The 17,784-nt window shown below is 36.5% G+C and overlaps 1 protein-coding gene across 1 annotated transcript in view; it reads right to left on the bottom strand.

The window, feature by feature from the left end:
* Window positions 1-15,957, bottom strand: part of LOC117920365 (ubiquitin carboxyl-terminal hydrolase 8-like) — a 31,593-nt gene extending 15,636 nt beyond the window's left edge. Inside the window, exons 1-3 of the mRNA XM_034837836.1 lie at window positions 15,562-15,957; window positions 14,654-14,890; window positions 11,118-11,259 (exon numbers count right to left, since the gene is read on the bottom strand). Coding sequence (XP_034693727.1) covers window positions 11,118-11,259; window positions 14,654-14,890; window positions 15,562-15,872 — 690 coding nt within the window. The 5' untranslated portion in view covers window positions 15,873-15,957. The remainder of the gene's footprint in view (window positions 1-11,117; window positions 11,260-14,653; window positions 14,891-15,561) is intronic.
* Between the last annotated feature and the right edge of the window lie 1,827 nt (window positions 15,958-17,784).

Here is a 17,784-nt window from a genome sequence, read left to right as displayed (position 1 = left end):
AAACTTTTAAAATTCTATAAAAGACAAACTGAACAAGATACAAATCCACATGCAAAAGACTCCTAACCTGAGAAATCATAATCATTAAAATTACTAAAATGTCCCGATGTGAATTATATAATTCCATTCCCAGAGATGCCAGACCTTCAATTTTTTTTTCCTCTCTAGTCAATTGCTCTGTCACACATGACTAACTAATAAACAAACTGGGAGCCACAAAACAAAACTTGGTCTCTGCTGCTAGCCTTCCTATCTTTCTACTTTCTACTTTCTACATATAGCTATTACCTATTATTTTTGGCTCAAAACCCACAAATCTAAACAACAAGAATTACAAAGTGAGAGAAACTAAAGATCTCCAATAAATTAGAAACTTATAGAAGTAGAAATTACCAGAATATCCAAATTTTAAATTTCTATAAAAGACAAACCGAACAAGATACAAATCCACATGCAAAAGACTAATAAAGCTGGGAAATCATAATCGTTAAAATTACTAAAATGTTCCTATGTGAATTATATATTTCCATTCCAAGAGATGCCAAAGACTTCAATTTTTTTCCTCTCTAGTCAATTGCTCTGTCACATATGACTAACTAATAAACAAACTGGGAGACACAAAACAAAACTAGGCCTCTGCTGCCAGCCTTCCTATCTTTCTATTTTCTACATATGGCTATTACCCATTATTTTTTTGGCTCAAAACCCACAAATCTAAGCAACAAGAATTACAAAGTGAGAAAACCCTCATGGATAAATCAATCAGATGATGATCAGAGGTCAATACAATAGAACACCATAAGGTTTCACAGCTTACATTTCCAGGAATTTAAGATCTGTTTGGCAACATTTTTTTAATACAGTTCTCAAAAATCAATTTTTAATAACAGTTCTTACTTCTCAACACCAATTCTATATTTATTGTTTTCAAGAACAAAATTTTGATCAAGAACTAATTATGAAAAATTGCTTTCTCAATCTATTCTTCATATAGGTATCATGCTCCTCCGCACAATGCAGTGTTTGTGGCCTATTCTCTATGTGTCCAATTAGCTTTTAAAACACTACAAAAAAGAAAACTGAATACCCCTCAACTTTATTCAAAAAAGTCATCCCTTCGTCAAAGAAATTGTCAAAAAAAATTTTAGTCTAAAATTTGTCAACCATGTTTTCAAAGATGGAAACTTGTTTCTAAAAACAGTTGTCAAACAAGACCTTAGTCTTCTTCTCAAAGTTGCCCATGGAAGTCTACTTAACTAACTTGTGTCAAACTAACAATAACTTACAACAATTTCCCAGTTTCAGCTTTGATGGATTCTTATTGTTGCTTTGAACTTAGAGATTATCACAACTCTTAGGGCATCAAGAATAGAGAGGGAACAAGGAGAGATGATGAGAAGAGAATGAGAGATAAGCCTACTCCACTTGGTTGCCTGAGAATCTGCTTTATATATCCTGCAATCATAATGTGACCCATTCCTATAACAAGCACCATAAAACCCCTCTTAAAGTAGGTTCCCCAATGCTTTGGTGAAAACAATTACCTGCTAAATTTCAAGTTTCCTACAAAATATAATTATTTTTAAACCGTCATATCTTTTTAAAATGACAATCAACATTAATATGTTTCATCACCTCATAAAATATCAGGTTCTTGGCAAAATATATATATCCATTTGCTTATCACAAAACTGTTGGAAAATAAGGAATCTTCTTATTCTCTCATTGAAAAATTAATATATATACAATTTTCAAACTTGTACAATAAATGGAAACTAAATAAGATAAGTGACACACTCCTAAACTTCTTCCCACAAATCATCCTACAGAACCTCTAAAATTACAATTTCCCTAATTTACATAGTGAAATAATTTAAATATGCACAAAATCAGGAATAAATCAAATAAACTTGGTAAAATCATAAACAATTGTTGGATTCCAACACTCCCCCTCAAGTTGCTTTGAAGATATCTTCCATTGCCAGCTTGCCAACCAAAGAGTTGAAAGCAGGACCTTGAACACCCTTTGTGAAAACATCAACTAGTTGTAGTTTGGATGCAACAAATGAAGTGCAAATCAACCCACTATCAATATTTTCCTTAATGAAATGTCTATAAATCTCAAAATACTTAATCTTGTCATGTTATACTGCATGGTAAGTAATCCTAATTACAGCCTTGTTGTCGTAGTATAGTCTCATGGGATCCTCTAGATTCACTTATAGTTCCCTTAATAGACCCTTTAACCACATGAGTTCACAAAAGCCAAGAGCCATAACTTGAAACTCAGCTTGAGCACTAGACCGAGCAACTACTAGTTGCCTTTTGCTTCTCCACATAACCAAGTTGCCTCCCAAAGAAGTACAATACCCAAAAGTAGATCTCCTATCAGTAATAAAACCAACCCAATCTGTATTTGTATTAGTCTTAATTCTAGGGTGGTTGTTCTTTGGGAACAATAAGCCTTTTTCCGGGAATTGACTTCAAGTACCTCAAGATTCTCAAGACCATATCCATATGACAAAGAAAAGTTAGTTGTCTAAAGTGTTGGACTATTGAAATGGGTTGTTGTCTTCAATTGATTCAACAAGATTCCAATAAAAGTTTCTTCCGCCATTAGTAGAAGAAAACAAAGGAAGAAATAAGGTAGAGGGCACTAAGAATGATAGTGATTAAGAAAAAAAATTCTAACTCTAATACCACGTTATCGCTCAAATCTAGAAGCATTTGTGATAATACTTTCCACCTTGTTTATTGCATAGGAATACATGAATATATACAAAATAATTGTCCAAACATAGCCTAGAAAACAATACCTATAATTATGCTATCAAGGATAAAGAAGTGAAGCATGTTAGGAAAGGAAAGAATCCTTCAAAATTTTATATACAACTATACAATTGCTACAACTCATATGAGCTGGAAGAATCTTCATAAATTTGCAACACAAGCTGGCAGATTTTCTCGCATTCCCCCTTAGCTGAGGAATAGATATTTCTCATTCCAAGCTTTCTTAAGATAGTTTGGAATGATTGGGTGGGAAGCCCCTTTGTTAAAATATCAGTCAGCTGACCCTCTCTAGGAATATAAATAGTACAAATCAGCCCATTTTCAAATTTTTCTTTTATAAAATGTCAGTCCACTTCTACATGCTTAGTTCAATCATGTTGCACTGGATTACGTATAATACTAGTGGTTGACTTGTTATCATAGTAGATTTTATAGGTTCTTTCCACTAGATTCCAAGATCACTTAGTATTATCTTGTTCCAAAGAGGCTCACAGATTCCATGTGCCATAGCCCTGAATTTTGCTTCTATACTAGATCTTATTACCACAAATGGCTTCTTACTTCCCCAAATTACTAAGTTCCCTCCCAAAAACGTGCAATACCCTGATAGCACTTATAGCCCTCTTTTGTAGGAGAATAGCCAATAAAGATACATTTAAGGGCTCTCAAGTCAAGTTTACTTCTTTGGTAGGCATGGATATGAACAAAGGCTACACATCCAAAGATCCTTGGAGAAGGTCTATTAAAGCCATCAAATTTTGGAAAGAATCTTGAAAGTATTTCAATAGGGCTAAGATAGTTAAGAATCTGAGAGGGTAGCCTATTTATAAGGTATGTAGCAATTACGAGAGCCTTTCCCTAAAATGACTTTGAAACGTTCATTTGAAAAATTATAGCCCTAGTAATCTCCAATAGATGCCTACTGTTGCGTTCAACTAACCCATTTTGTTAGGGATTATCATTACAAGAGGAAAAACAAATGATTCCTACTTTTGGAGATAAGGTGTAAGGTATAAATTGAAGTACTCTCTTCCATTGTTTGATGTTATTGCTAGGACTTTGGCATGAAATTAATTTTTTAGCATTTTATGAAAAATGGGAAAGATTGTGCTAACCTCAAGTTTTCGCTTCATGAGATATACCAAGTAAAGCTAGTGACTACATCAACAAATAAAATGAATCAACTTACCCTATAAATGTTATAAACCTTAATCGGTCCCTAAACATCTATATATAGATCAAACTAAATGGAACAAAACTTTTCTTTTTCCTCAAAGGAAAAGACACATGGTGATGTTTAGCATACTCACATTGGAAGTTTTGATCATTAGTTTTTCAAACATATGAAGAAAAATTCTCTTTAACAATAAATAAATAAATAAATAAAAAGTGGATAACCAAGTCGAAAATGGAATAACCAAACTTGCTCCTTGGTTGGAGTAGGGTGTCCTAACAAATAGGTATGAGGAGTAGGACATGTCATGCCACTTTTAGCTTCAAGGAGATACAATTCCCCCTCTTCTCTAGCATGCCCAATCACTTTCCCTATAAGAAGATCTGGAAAGGAAAAAAACACTCAGATTGAGTAAACTTCACCAAGCAATTTAGGTCCCTTAGTAATTTGAGGAATAGACAACAAATTTACTGATAGTTTTGGAACATGTAAGGCATTTCTTAAGGTTAAAGATGTTAGGAAGACATCTCCTTAACCAACAACATTTACTATGGTACCATCAACAATTTTAATCTTTTGATTTCCTAGGCATGGAATGTAGCTAGAAAAGATTTTCGAAGAATTAGGCATGTAAAGCCCCAAAATCAATGATTTAAGGGCTGGAAAACTGATTTTTTTTTTTAGGCACTCAAGGCTAGGGAATACTTACCTGCTTGAGCAAAATGACCATACCCTCAGGTTTTTCCAGCCTAGAAATGAACTGTTTCAGTTTGTCCATTTCCTCCTTGTTAAGCTCCATTTCTCGGCCAAAGCCTTCTTCCTACTGTTTTCCTCCATTTTCAGCAAGGTTAGCTTGTGATTTATAGCCAAAGTTTCCCCATCTACCCCCATTTCCCTTGAAGAAATCAGGGAGCTAGCCATGGAGCTTCCAACAACTTTCCCTCATGTGCTTATTTTTCTTGCAATAGTTACACCATATAGAGTCTTCATCACTTGTTTTCTTACCTTAGTTTCTATCAAATTTCGCAACATTAGAGATAGCACTTCCTTCATTTCCACTTGGTTTTGAAATGGCCAAAGTAGATTCGTCCATAGTGCTTCCCTTATCTAACATTAATTTCTCCTTCCTCCTCCTCTAATGATTGCAAGGGCCTCATTTAGAGAGAGCAATGGCTCTTTCCCAAGAATTTGGACCCTTAATCAAATTCCACATTCAAACCCACCAAGAAAGCATTCACCCTCTCTTGTTCAATGAACTCTAGATGCATTGTTGCATCCATGTTGCACTTCAGTCTTAAATTTTGATATTAATCAAGTTCAAGCCAAAGACTTTTGATAACGTTGTAGTACTCAATTATGGAAAGAGTACCTTGTTTGATGTTGTGAATCCTATCTTTAGTTCAAAAATTTGGGCTACTTCCCTTACCATAGAATAGGTATGACACATGGACTCCCAAATTTCCTTGGTTGTGGAGAGGAACATGCATATGCTGCTTACCTCAGGTTGCATTAAACTCCAAAGATATGAAATTATTTGAGTCTTCCTCATCTCACACAACAAACCTTCGATCATCCTTGCTCGCCATGGGTCCAATGAGATGGCTCAACTTCCCTTTCCCCTTAATATATGAGTTTACCAACTCTAACCACTCTAAATAATTTCCCCCATCAAGTTTGAAGGATCCTGCCATATTACGGAATTCGCTCAGTGCTATTGATTGTTGGATTGTGGCTTGTCCCAATATTGAGGAATCAACCTCTGAAGTGCTTGACAACATGCGGGCCTGATTTTAAGGTCCAGAAAAAATTAAGGCAATGAAGGCCTAATTTGAAGCAGCAGTTTCTAACAAAAGGTTGTAAACTAATGGAATACAAATGGGAAAAAATAAATAAATAAATAAATAAAAATAAACAACAACTTATTGGCTATGAAGGCAGAGAGCACTAAGAATGATAGTGATTAGGACAGAGAAAATTCTAGCTCTAATTTTTCCTTTTTCTTTTTTTTTAATCAAAACAACAAATGTATTAATTAAAAGTGAATAAAAACATGAGAAATATAAGAAATCCACCCTATGATATACAAACCTGATCAAAAAACCCGAAGAAACCTTCACTATACAAAGAGGGCTATACAAAAGGAACAAAAAAACCCATACAAGTATAACATCTCCTGAAGCTCATCTAGGAACCTCACCCTAGGGTGTACATATCAAAAACCAACTAAGCTAAATTACACTCAAATGATAGGATTTGAAAACGTTAATATAGTAATCCCAAAAAGAAACATAGAAATGAAGCAAATCCTACATCATCTCAGGCATCTTCCAAGTATCCTAAAAAATCCTAGCATTCCTCCCTCCACACAATCCACAACAAAGTGAGACAAGCGATATTCCAAAGTGTCTTGCCTCTAGTAGAGTTCCCAAAGCACTTGAAAGAAATAACCATCATATTGCGAATACTGTCTAACTAAGCCCAGTCTCTCTACTTCTCCTACATAGGATACACCAATCAGTGCTCAAGGCTTTGAACGGCCTTATCTATTGTAGCATGTCATTAGTATTTACCTTCTTTTACGCCACTAACCAGGAAAAGGCCATGATCGTAGAAGGGACTCCTAATTTCCACAAAAATTAGCTAGGTGGAAAGGAATTGAATCCAAAAAATTGGACAAGGCTAAGAAAAAAGATTTTACTAAAAATACTCTTAAAGAAGAAAGTGCCCAAGCTTTCGTATCGAGAACAAAAGGAGATAAATGAACATGGGAAAGTAAAATCATTAGTCTTTCAAGATCCTCAATCTCCACATCAATTAGATTCCAATGGAGGATAAGATCCCAAAACAAAGAGGTGTAATTACCCAAGATGATTGAAATGGATAAGTTTCTAGTTGTGGTAACTTTGAAAAGTCCTAGAAATTGTGAATACAAAGGTTGATCCCTCTACCACAAATCTTCCCAAAAACGAATTTTGGTTTCATCACACACCACAAAGTGTGTACAGAAAAAACTTGGAGAATAAGTGCAATGGCCTTCCAAGGGCAACAATGTGACCATCTAACAATATTGTTAGTGTCCCATAGATATTCAAGATAACTTGATGCCAAAGGAAGGAACTGTCCTTAGGGTACCTCCAAAACCACTTCCCTAACAAAACTTGATTCCTAAGAGCAATCTAGAAAGAGTGCTCTTATTTAGATTGATCCTTAACCCTAACAAACGCCTAAAACCCAACAAAACTAGCTTAAGAGATTGTAACTCTTCCAAGGAAGCTTTAGAAAAAAAAAAAAGATAATGTCATAAGCAAATTGTAAATGAGGCACTCTAGTCCTATTTTTACCTCAAATGAACCTCTCTCCTCCACTCTCACCGCCAATCTACTTAAAAACATCAGCCATAATGGTGAAAACATCACCTCAAATAAACCTTTCTTTCTAGTCTTGTCTCACTTTTTTTATTCATCTCCAACTTTCACTACTAATTTTGTTTGGAAATCTCAAATCCTTTTTAAGGTCAAGTCCTTTATCTGGTTAGTGGCACACAAGAAGCTAAATACTAATGTTTTGCTACAGTTGAGAAGGTCCTACAAAGCTCTCAATCTTGACATCTGTAAGTTGTGTATGAAGCATGGAGAATCAACAGATCATCTCTTCTTACATTGTCCTTTGACAAATAGCTAAGATGGATTGGGTCCCCCCAAGGAGCATTTTTGACATGATGACCATTAATTATAAGGGTTTGGAAAGATCCAAGAGAGGCCTAGTATTGTGGCAAACTGCATATATTGCTTTAATTTGGGTTGTGTGGCGATACAGAAATGCTAGGATATTTAAGGATAAGGCAAGGAATTCTGAGGTTCTATGGGATACCATTCACTTCCCCCGCCCCCCCCAAAAAGCTATTCTATTCCTCTCCTTCCAAACCGTCCAAAAAATAAATAACAGAATGGATCTCCAAATTTTTTTCCTTTTTTTACCCACAAAAGAGCCCTTCCAACTAAGTAGAACCTCCTTTACAGTTTCTGGAAAAACCCACTGGGCACCGAACAAACCAAGGACAATCTCCCACAGCACTCTGGTCACTGTACAATGAATGAGCAAATGATTTACATTTTCCTCTTCGCTACCGCATAAAAAGCATCGATTAGGAAGCTGTCACCCTCTCTTTTGAAGTCTATCAAGGGTAAGAACCTTCCCCCAAGCGGCTTCCCACGCAAAGAACGCTAATTTAGTTGAGACTTTATCCACCCAAATGTCATTTTTGGGGAAAACGGAGACAATGGGACTGATCAACAAGCTGTACGCATTCTTAACACCAAACTGCCCATTTTTTCCTCCCTTCCAAAAAACTGAGTCTTCCTCCAAAGTAACCCTTTGGCCCCTTAAGGCTTGAAGTAAATCACCTACCAAGTCCAACTCCTAATCGTTGAAGTCTCTGAAAAACCTTAAATTCCAGCCTCTTTGACCAGAATTTTGGTCCCACATTTCTCCCACTGTGGCGTTCCTATGGGCAGCCACGGCATAGAGATAGGGGAATCTTAGGGACAACTCAACACCCCCACACCAAGGATCAGTCCAGAATCTGATTCTGGTGCCTTTTCCCACATTAAAAGCCATATTATCTCAGCACCAATCAGATTCCTTCAGAATTTCCTTCCAAACCCCGACACCAAACGCCCCATTTGTCTTCTTAGTCCTCCAACCAAGGTCCTCTTGCCCATATTTCGCCATAAGCACTTGCTTCCACAGCTCGTCCTTGGCCCAAGCGAATCTCCAATTACCAAGCAAGGCTTTGTTCAAGAGGACTAGCTTCCTCAAGCCTAGCCCCCCCTTCTCCTTACCTGCACACACCATCTCCCAATTGACTAGGTGGGCTTTTCTTTCCATATTTCCCCCTCCCCACAAAAAGTCTCTTTGCAACTTTTCTAGCCTTCTTGCCACTATCTTAGGCATACGAAACAAGGACAATTGATACAAAAGCATACTAGCCAACGTACTCTTTATGAGGGTGATTCTTCCACCTTTGGAGATATACTGCCGTTTCCAAAGGGCAAGTTTCCACCTCACCCTCTCTTCCACCCCATCCCACACGGAAGAGGCTTTATTGGGCGCCCCCAAGGCAGCCCCAAGTAGGCTAAGGGTAACTGACCTACCTTGCATCCAAGCTCCACAGCCATCTCAACAATCTCTTCCACATCCCCTACTGGAATAATTTCACTTTTAGCCAGATTAATCCTTAACCCTAAAGCAACTTCAAACCAACATAAAATCCAGCTCAAATGAGTCAAGTGTTCCTTCTTTGCTTCACAAAACACTATTGTGTCATCAGCAAAGAGAAGGTGAGAAATATTGGCAGCTGGCCCACTACCCCACCTGATGTTGCACCCAGAAATAAAACCTCCTTCCACAGCCCTCCTAATAAGAACACTCAACACTTCCATTCCCATGACGAACAAGTATGGGGAAAGAGGGTCACCTTGACGTAGCCCCTTAGAGCTAGAGAAAAACCCAACAGGCACTCCATTCGCCAGAACTGAAAACTTGGCAATTGAGATACAACTCCACATCCAGTCCCTCCACTTAGACCCGAACTCCATTTTTTGCAAGACCCTCATCAAGAAATGCCAATTAACGTTGTCGTACGCCTTCTCAATATCCAATTTGCAAATTAGGCCTGTCTCTCCCCTTTTTTGCCAAGAATCAATCACTTCATTTGCAATTAAGGAGGCGTCCAGAATCTGCCTACCCATGACGAATGCATTTTGATCCAGGGAAACCACTTTTCCAATCACTTTTTTAATCCTATTGGCCAACACCTTAGCCAATAATTTGTACAGCCCCCCAAAAGACTGATAGGTCTTAAATCCCCCGGTTCCTCCACCCCTCCTTTTTTTGGTAAAAGGACCAGAAACGTGTTGTTGAGGCTCTTGAGGAAAGAATTTTGCTCATGGAACTCCTTAAACATCTCTAAAATCTCCTCTTTCACGAACTCCCAGCAGCATTGCCAAAAGGCCACAGTGAAGCCGTTCAGTCCTGGAGCCTTGTCCCCCATTCATGTCCATTAGAGCCGAATGAACTTCATCCTCAGAGAAAGGAAACTCCAGGATTTCCGCTTCTTGCTGACTGATCTGATTCAAGTTTAGACCCCCTATATCCGCCTTCCACTCCGAGTCTTCCATGAGCAACTGTTTAAAGGCTTCTGCAATCCCTGTCCTTACTTCTTGCTCCTTTGACAACCACACCCCATTGATTTTTATTCTGTCCAGGGAGTTCCTTCTTCGGTGTGCAGTTGCCACATGAGGAAAATAACCCGTGTTTCTATCCCCTTCCCTTAGCCATAACTTCCTTGATAACTGTCTCCGGTGTATTTCCTCCAGGTTTACCCACTTAGCATAGCCCTTTTTGGCTTCTTTTTTTAGAGATTTCCTCCTCTATCAAACTCCTCTCACTTTCCACCTGATCCCAGTATTCCACTTGCTGGAGAGCTGCAGATTTATTACATTCCAGTCTCCCAAACACATCCCTATTCCAGATTTATTACATTGCTTAATGTTCAGCTCTTAATTCAACTTATGCAAAAGAGAAATTTTCATTATCTCAAGTTGAAATAAAGACTAGCTAAAAATTTTTGCAAGGAATAAAAGGACTTGATCAAAATTGAAACATGCCACTGCAAGAAGGCTTTCCTATGATTAACTCCAGATGTCCGATTGTATTATTTGCTACTAGACGAGTTTCCAGTCTCTTAATCAACCCCCCCCCCCCCCCCCCCCCCCCCCCCCCTCTTTCAGGATTATACTTATTGGCATACACCAATATCACCCAACAGCCTTCCAAGTAACCCTTTTTTCCTCATCCATAGCACTTCTCTCAAAGAACTCCATTTTCCTCATCCTAGAATAAAAACTGCAACCAGGATTTTTATTTTTATTTTTATAAATAAGCACAGAATATACTAAGGGGCATAAGCTCTTGAAAACAACTCTGGGGATAAAAAGAACAAACAGAAGTTTTTTTGTTTTTTTTTTTTTAATAGGCAACAAACAGAAAAATTTTTGCACAAAGTAACCCATTCAAATCCAGATATCCCATGATTCAACTGCTAAAATCCCATAATGCAAACGCAGAAGGAAAAAGAGCATAGCTAACTGACCTTTTGGCTAATCTTTACAAGTAATGAATTTGTTCCCCATGAAACAGAAAGTCTGATTTGCAAGGGGAATACATCCTGTGTATAAACTTCTGCAGCTAAAATACTTCCCACATCCTTCTCAGCTGCATTAGAATCATTATGCCTATATAAAAAGGAACAAATCAATGCTTAAGATTTAATTTGATTCTATTAACTCCTAAAAATCAATAAAACAAAATTATAATAGGGACAAATGCTTCATCATCCAAATGTGACCAAATGAAAATCCCTTTAGTTATCAAAAATAATTACCAATCACAACATAAATAAATGACACTGGCATCACATGTGTTATGCAAGCTATTCGATGTCAATCTAAGTTAAGATATATAACTTGTTGATGGTTCCCATCAAACATATGCTAATTAAAAAATAATTTCAATTAATTATTTTATTTTAAAAATAAATAAATAAAAGGAATTTCACCTATCAATCAACAAAATTAGCCCTCACCCACTCCACTGCAGCCTCCCAGGCTGCAAAGTATACCTACAAGCTTGTTGATGCTTGTCTAGTCCATTTGAAGCCATGTAAGGCATTCACATTAAACAATCCAAGCAAAAGGTTAGTAACTTTTTAGAGGGAAAAACGAGGGGTTCTTTGATCCCTAGGTTGCCAGCTTGGATAAAACTAATAGGCTTATAGTCATAACATGAAAAAATAGAATGGCAGAATGAAAATATATTAACAGCCCCCCCTCCTCCACAGAAACCTCCTAGGCCATAAGGTATGCCTACAAGCTTGTTGATGCTTGTCTAGTCCATTCACAACCAAATAAGGCATCACATTAAACAGTCCAAGCAAAAGGTTAGTAACTTTTCAGAGGGAAAAATAAAGGTTCCTTGATCCCTAGGTTGCCAGCTGGATGAAACCACTTCTTTTTTATCAGAGGATAAAACTAATATGCTTAGTCATTAAAAAAAAAATAGTCATTAAAAAAACAGAGGATGTTCGTCCATTCTTTTTCTCTCCCTTTTGATAGATAAAGAAGTGCGAAATAAAAAGAGGCGCCAAAAGAGCGACTCAAAGTATACAAGACCTATACACCCACCGTCAAAAAGGCTCAAACAAGAGAAAGATCTACAAAAGAGGAGGGATTACAACAACCTCAACTAGAGCCCAACCAATCAAAGAAACAAACTAAAGTTAGACAACCATCTTCTATAAGAAACTTAAGTCTCCGACCAAAGAAAGCAAACAAAAGATCTTTTTAGTCTTTTGATTGAAAGCACATCATCATTGAAAGGCAATTTTATTCCTTACCTTCCAAACTGTCCAAAAGATGCATAAGGAATCTCTTCTCATGTGGAAAATCATAGTTGGGGACCCGAGACAAAACCGCCGCGACTAGAGGAGCTTGTCCGCCGCGGTACTCGAAGGAATTTCAGAAATCCTAGGAACTCGAGACTAAAGCGCCACGGCGGGAGACACTGAGTGCCACGGCGGGAAACACTGAGCGCCGCGGCCCGATATTTAAAATTTTGAAAATTATTCGTCCTTATCTCATTCTGTTCAGATCCGAATTAGGTGGGACGTCAGTTTACGATACTGGGGCTATAAATAGACGAAAGTAAGGTTTATTTGGAGATTGAGGAGACTTGGGAGAAGGAGGATCTTGAAGACCTAGGAGAAGAGAGAGCTTGGAGAACAAGAAGGGGATTTGCAGATTTCTTGCTATTTTTCTAGTTTATTCATCCCTTTTCTTTATGATTGTAATTCAGGATGTTTGTTCTTCATCTTATGATGAACTAATTTCCTTTGTATAGGGTTGAGATGTATCTCAATCACGATATATGTTTTTGATTGGTTTAAATTAATTCTCTATTTTGCATCAATTTATTTGTGTATCTATTCTGCGCTTAATGCTCTCAATTCTTAAGGGTCCAAGTTTTGATTGATTTTATGATTTAGGTTGATAACGAGAGTTAGAATCTAAATTAGATCCATAGAATAGAGTACATTAGAATGAATGAATAGTAGAGATACATTACCATGTTCTAAGAGATTAATAGTTAAATCTATAATAATTCCATAGATCTTAATTACTCCTTTAGACTTAAATTCACACAGAGATATGTTGGGTTAGTAATTTAAGGAGCAATCTGATATATTTCGAGAGAAAATATTGGTTGGCTTAGGGAATTAAATCTCCAAATAAAGCATAACAGGAATTAGGTCAAGCAATCAATTGCATGAAAAGTGTTTGTAGTGAAATCAAAAGCCCTAGATTGTTTAAATCATAAGAGTTTGAATTTATTTTCTTTAATTGTTTAAGTTGCTTTTTTTCTACAACTTTAAATATTCGGTTGATCAAATAGTAGTAGAAATAATAAATTTTAGTAATTAGTAGCATAGTCCTTGTGGGTTCGATATCCGTACTTAGGTACAATTATATTACTTGAACGATTCGTATACTTGCGAACCAACACATCAATTATCTATGGAATAGATATTGATTAACTTGCTTATTTTGGGCATATGAATTACTCTCCTAAGGCTCCATTTCTTCTTAAAATAGTGCCTGGAAATCCAAATCACTATGCATACTTTTGTGCAACCTCTTGTGAGGTGCTATTTATATATTTGATCTTTGTGTATCAAAAAATTAATTTCCTTCTGCAATAATAAGAAAAATCCATCATGCATGCAGACTTTATGATACACCCCTCCTATCAGTATGCTAGAGTGATATCCTTGATGGATGCTCACTACACAATCCCATAAACTCTGCAATGTGACCAAGTGAATTGAATATATATAGTTGGAAGCTACAGAAAGTGCTCTACAGCACAGATATGGGCTTTATTTATCAAATCTAGAGATATCTCAACTTTTGGAGCATCTCAAATAATGGTTTGAAGGAACTTCTCTACTATTACCAAAGAGATGAGAATAGCAAGTCATGATCATTAGATATATGCTCACCTTTTTTAAAAGGCAAAAAAAAAAAAAATCTGTTAGCAACGCCTAACAAAAAAGCACACCAAAGTACAGAGGACATATACAAAGGATGCCAAAATTTTACAGATAATTCAAAGAGAGAACATCCTCATCCGCATCAGCCTAAAATTAATGCAACCTCAAAATATTACATAATCACTTGGCTTCTTTTATATATAATATAATCATTTATACAAAACATATTAATGGAGGTACAATGGTATGTTGAGGTATGCAATAAGTTTTATATTGCCAACCCCACACAGGATGTCAAAATTAGCTATTGCTTTCAGGTTTTCTCCCTTTTGCTCAATCAACTGTCTAGCCTAAACTATTGGAAGTTCAAATGATAACACTTTCTACGTTCAGGAAGTACAGGTTGCAACAAAACCATATTCAATGCACACTCAGATCAAAATAACTACTACACTTCATACAACTGTGATGTGACTTTGACAAGTCATAACTCGTGAATTTCTAATCACCAGAAGTTAGCCAAATACTTCGCAAATGTTTTAGAGCAAAATTCAATTAACTTCATTTAACTCTTAACTCACCATTTCAATGCCCTCAACCACATTGATTCAGAAAGCAATGCATACTCTTGGCCTGAAACCCCTTCCTCCGCAGCCTCATTCTTCCCATTGTCCTCTTCCCTCCTCAGGTTCAGAACAATTTGAGAGTCAAAATCATTGCTCATGATTTCCATTGACCCAACACAAGTACTACAGGATGCAGTGTACAAAATGCCTTCGTTCTCTCCAAGAGAAGTCCCATGCGCCTCATTCAACCACCTGAAATCGAGAACACAAACACAAGAAACATAGGTACATTCATAAATATAAGAGACGTTTTCTTCCCAATTGCATATTCCAGTTCAATCCACACCTGTTCCCAACTCAATCACAAGCCCATTTTTAACGAGAAAACACAAACAAAGACACTCCTTATACGTTGGTTGCCCAAGAAGAGAAAGGAAATTAGAGTTTTGAAAATCTCACTCTCCCCACTGTTCGGACGAGAACACACGCACAAAAAAAACCCTACCCGCCAAGCTAAGGTAAACTTTTCTTCATTTAAAAAGCCAAAACACCAAATAATCAAAAAAAAAAAAACATCAAAATTTGGTCAGAAATAAAAATAAAAATAACTCTCTTTCCTTTCCCAAGCTTTCTCAGTAGCCAAAGAGAGCTCAGACACTCTAATTAACGGTTTGGTCGGCCATAAAAAGCAAAAGATTAGCGTTTCGAAAATCCCACGAATCACACTATTCCCAGTCGGAGAACACTGAAGAAAAAATTCCAACCGCAGAAGAAAAAATTCCAACCGCAGTTTAAGTAAACTCCACATCACTGAATAAACCCAAACAATAAATAACAATTGGAAAAAAAGAAAAAATCTTCTCTCTTCCCAACGGTTCCCGGCAACCAACCAAACAAAATTCCTAAGCTCCTCCAAAACCTACCTGTATGGAACAAAGTAGACCTTCTCTTCCACCCTGATTTCCTCTTCAGAAACACGATTACTGCGACCGTCGTCAAAGTCGAAGAAGTCGTCCTCCCCGAAGATATCGTCCATGGTGAAGACACTTAGGGTTTTGAAGAGAAGATAATAGAAGAGTGACTTGCAGAATCGGAGAGCGGAGATAGCGAAGTGAGTTATTTTTAGAGACAGAAAGGTGGGTGAAGTACAGAAAGAGAAACGGAGAGACTCAGACGAAGAGGCAGTAGTAGAACCTGCGCTGTGGTGGGGTGAGGCGGAGGAGGTGGCGGTCATCTAGAGAGGACCCAAGACGGTACGTGTATGGTGGGCGTCCACACGTGTGAGCACCACAGTCATGATAAAACGCCACCGTTTTGTTGTGGAGGCAGTGGGTGGTGGGTGGTGGGTTGTCTGTTCATGTAGGGAAACGTCTGGACGTGCCTAAAAAGGGCAGTCATCCGTACACGCAACGACACTAACACAGATTTTGTGAATGTGATTTCAAGTTTTTAATATAAAGATAAGACACCATAAGTTTTGTGACCATGTACTTCATGGTATATTTTTAATAGGATTTTTCACTCTCCTCACATGATATGGACGTTTGTTGCTGCATAATTTAGGAGTTTTTGGAAATTTATGTGCAAAAATTACGGCTAGAGTGAACGTTAATCCATGTGCATCTTCAATCGTTGACAAAACTTACTTTTATTAGTGAAAAAATTATTTTTAAAAAATTGAAATCGACACTTATTTTAATTTATTTTTTAAAAATAAAATAAAAAATTGTGTGACTCTGTATTCATAAAAAGAAGTTTATAAACCAAAAATGGATTTGAACGTCAAATTATTTATTGAGAAGATGCATTAATAAGTTGTAGTATCTTTTTAAATTCATATACGTGTGTAGTTTAACGAATGAATGGAATTATAACAATTAACTAATTAATCATAAATATTTAAAAAGTATGATATAAATATATACAATAAGATAAAATAAAAATAAGTTACAAGAATATATAACACAAATAATAAAAGAATTGTATAAGCGTTTTTGTGGATCCCGCATTTCGGCTCATGCGCTTCCACTAGATGGCAGGTTCGATTTTTATTTGAAAAATTATTTTATCTATTAGAAAATGACTTTGAGTCGCTACTTATTTTTATTTTATTTTTAAAGGGTAAACAAAATAAGAAAGAAAAATCCTAAGTGTGACTTCTTATTTTGGAAAAGGTGATCTACGAAAAACCGGATTGGGTTCGGGAGTCAGGTTACTTATCGGGAAGGTACGGTAAAGACTGTAGCACCCCTCTAAGTCCCTAAAGTCGGGTCTCTACTAATAAAATGAGACTGATGTGACAATTGATGTGGAAATCAATGAATACTCAGGGTGATCATGCACATGGGGGAATCAAAACACTCAATAAAGAATCGACCGAAGTGATAATGGGGCATACCTTGGCATCAATTGATCAATGCGTTATCAAGAAAGAGGGTTAGTACATAATTAAAAGAATAATCTCATGCATGTCATAGAGTATAATGAATCAATCATGTGTGATAATCAAATCAATCAATCATAAAATCACTTATGTAGGGCCCCCACCAAAGCCCGTTTATTTTGCATGAATTAATGTCACAGATTCCATTATTCTGGAATTATGAAAAATTCATTCATGGTTATTAAAATCGAGAGCAGCATAAGATTGTTTGAAAACTAGAGTGGAATTAAAACTATTTGAGAGAAAATTGGATTTTTGAAATTTATTTGAAAAATTAGAGTCTCGAAGATTACTTGAAAATTGGAGTTTTAGAGTTTATTTGAATATCAGACTTTTAGAAATTAAATGCGAGAATGAGAATTTTAGAAATTAAATTTGAAAGAGATTGGAATTTTGAAAATGATTTGAGAGTTCGGGATTTAAAAAAATTAAATTACGAAAATTGGGACCTTGGAAATTAAATTTTGAAAGAAATCATAATTGAAAGTTATTTGAGAAGCATAAACTATGGAAATTGAATTATAAAAATTGGAAATCTTGGAAATCATTCGAAGGCAGAATTTTTAGAAATAATGAATAAAATAATAGTGATAATGATAATAATAAGTAACGGGATAAATACGAGAATTGGAGCATGGTAAACTGAAAATTAAGTTCGGAAATTAGAGAATTGGAATTTCAGAGAACTAAATTTGGAAATCAG

This window comes from Vitis riparia, chromosome 8, assembly GCF_004353265.1.
Source record: "Vitis riparia cultivar Riparia Gloire de Montpellier isolate 1030 chromosome 8, EGFV_Vit.rip_1.0, whole genome shotgun sequence".
NCBI classification, from domain to species: domain Eukaryota; kingdom Viridiplantae; phylum Streptophyta; class Magnoliopsida; order Vitales; family Vitaceae; genus Vitis; species Vitis riparia.
This window is presented reverse-complemented; position numbering and strand designations above follow the sequence as displayed.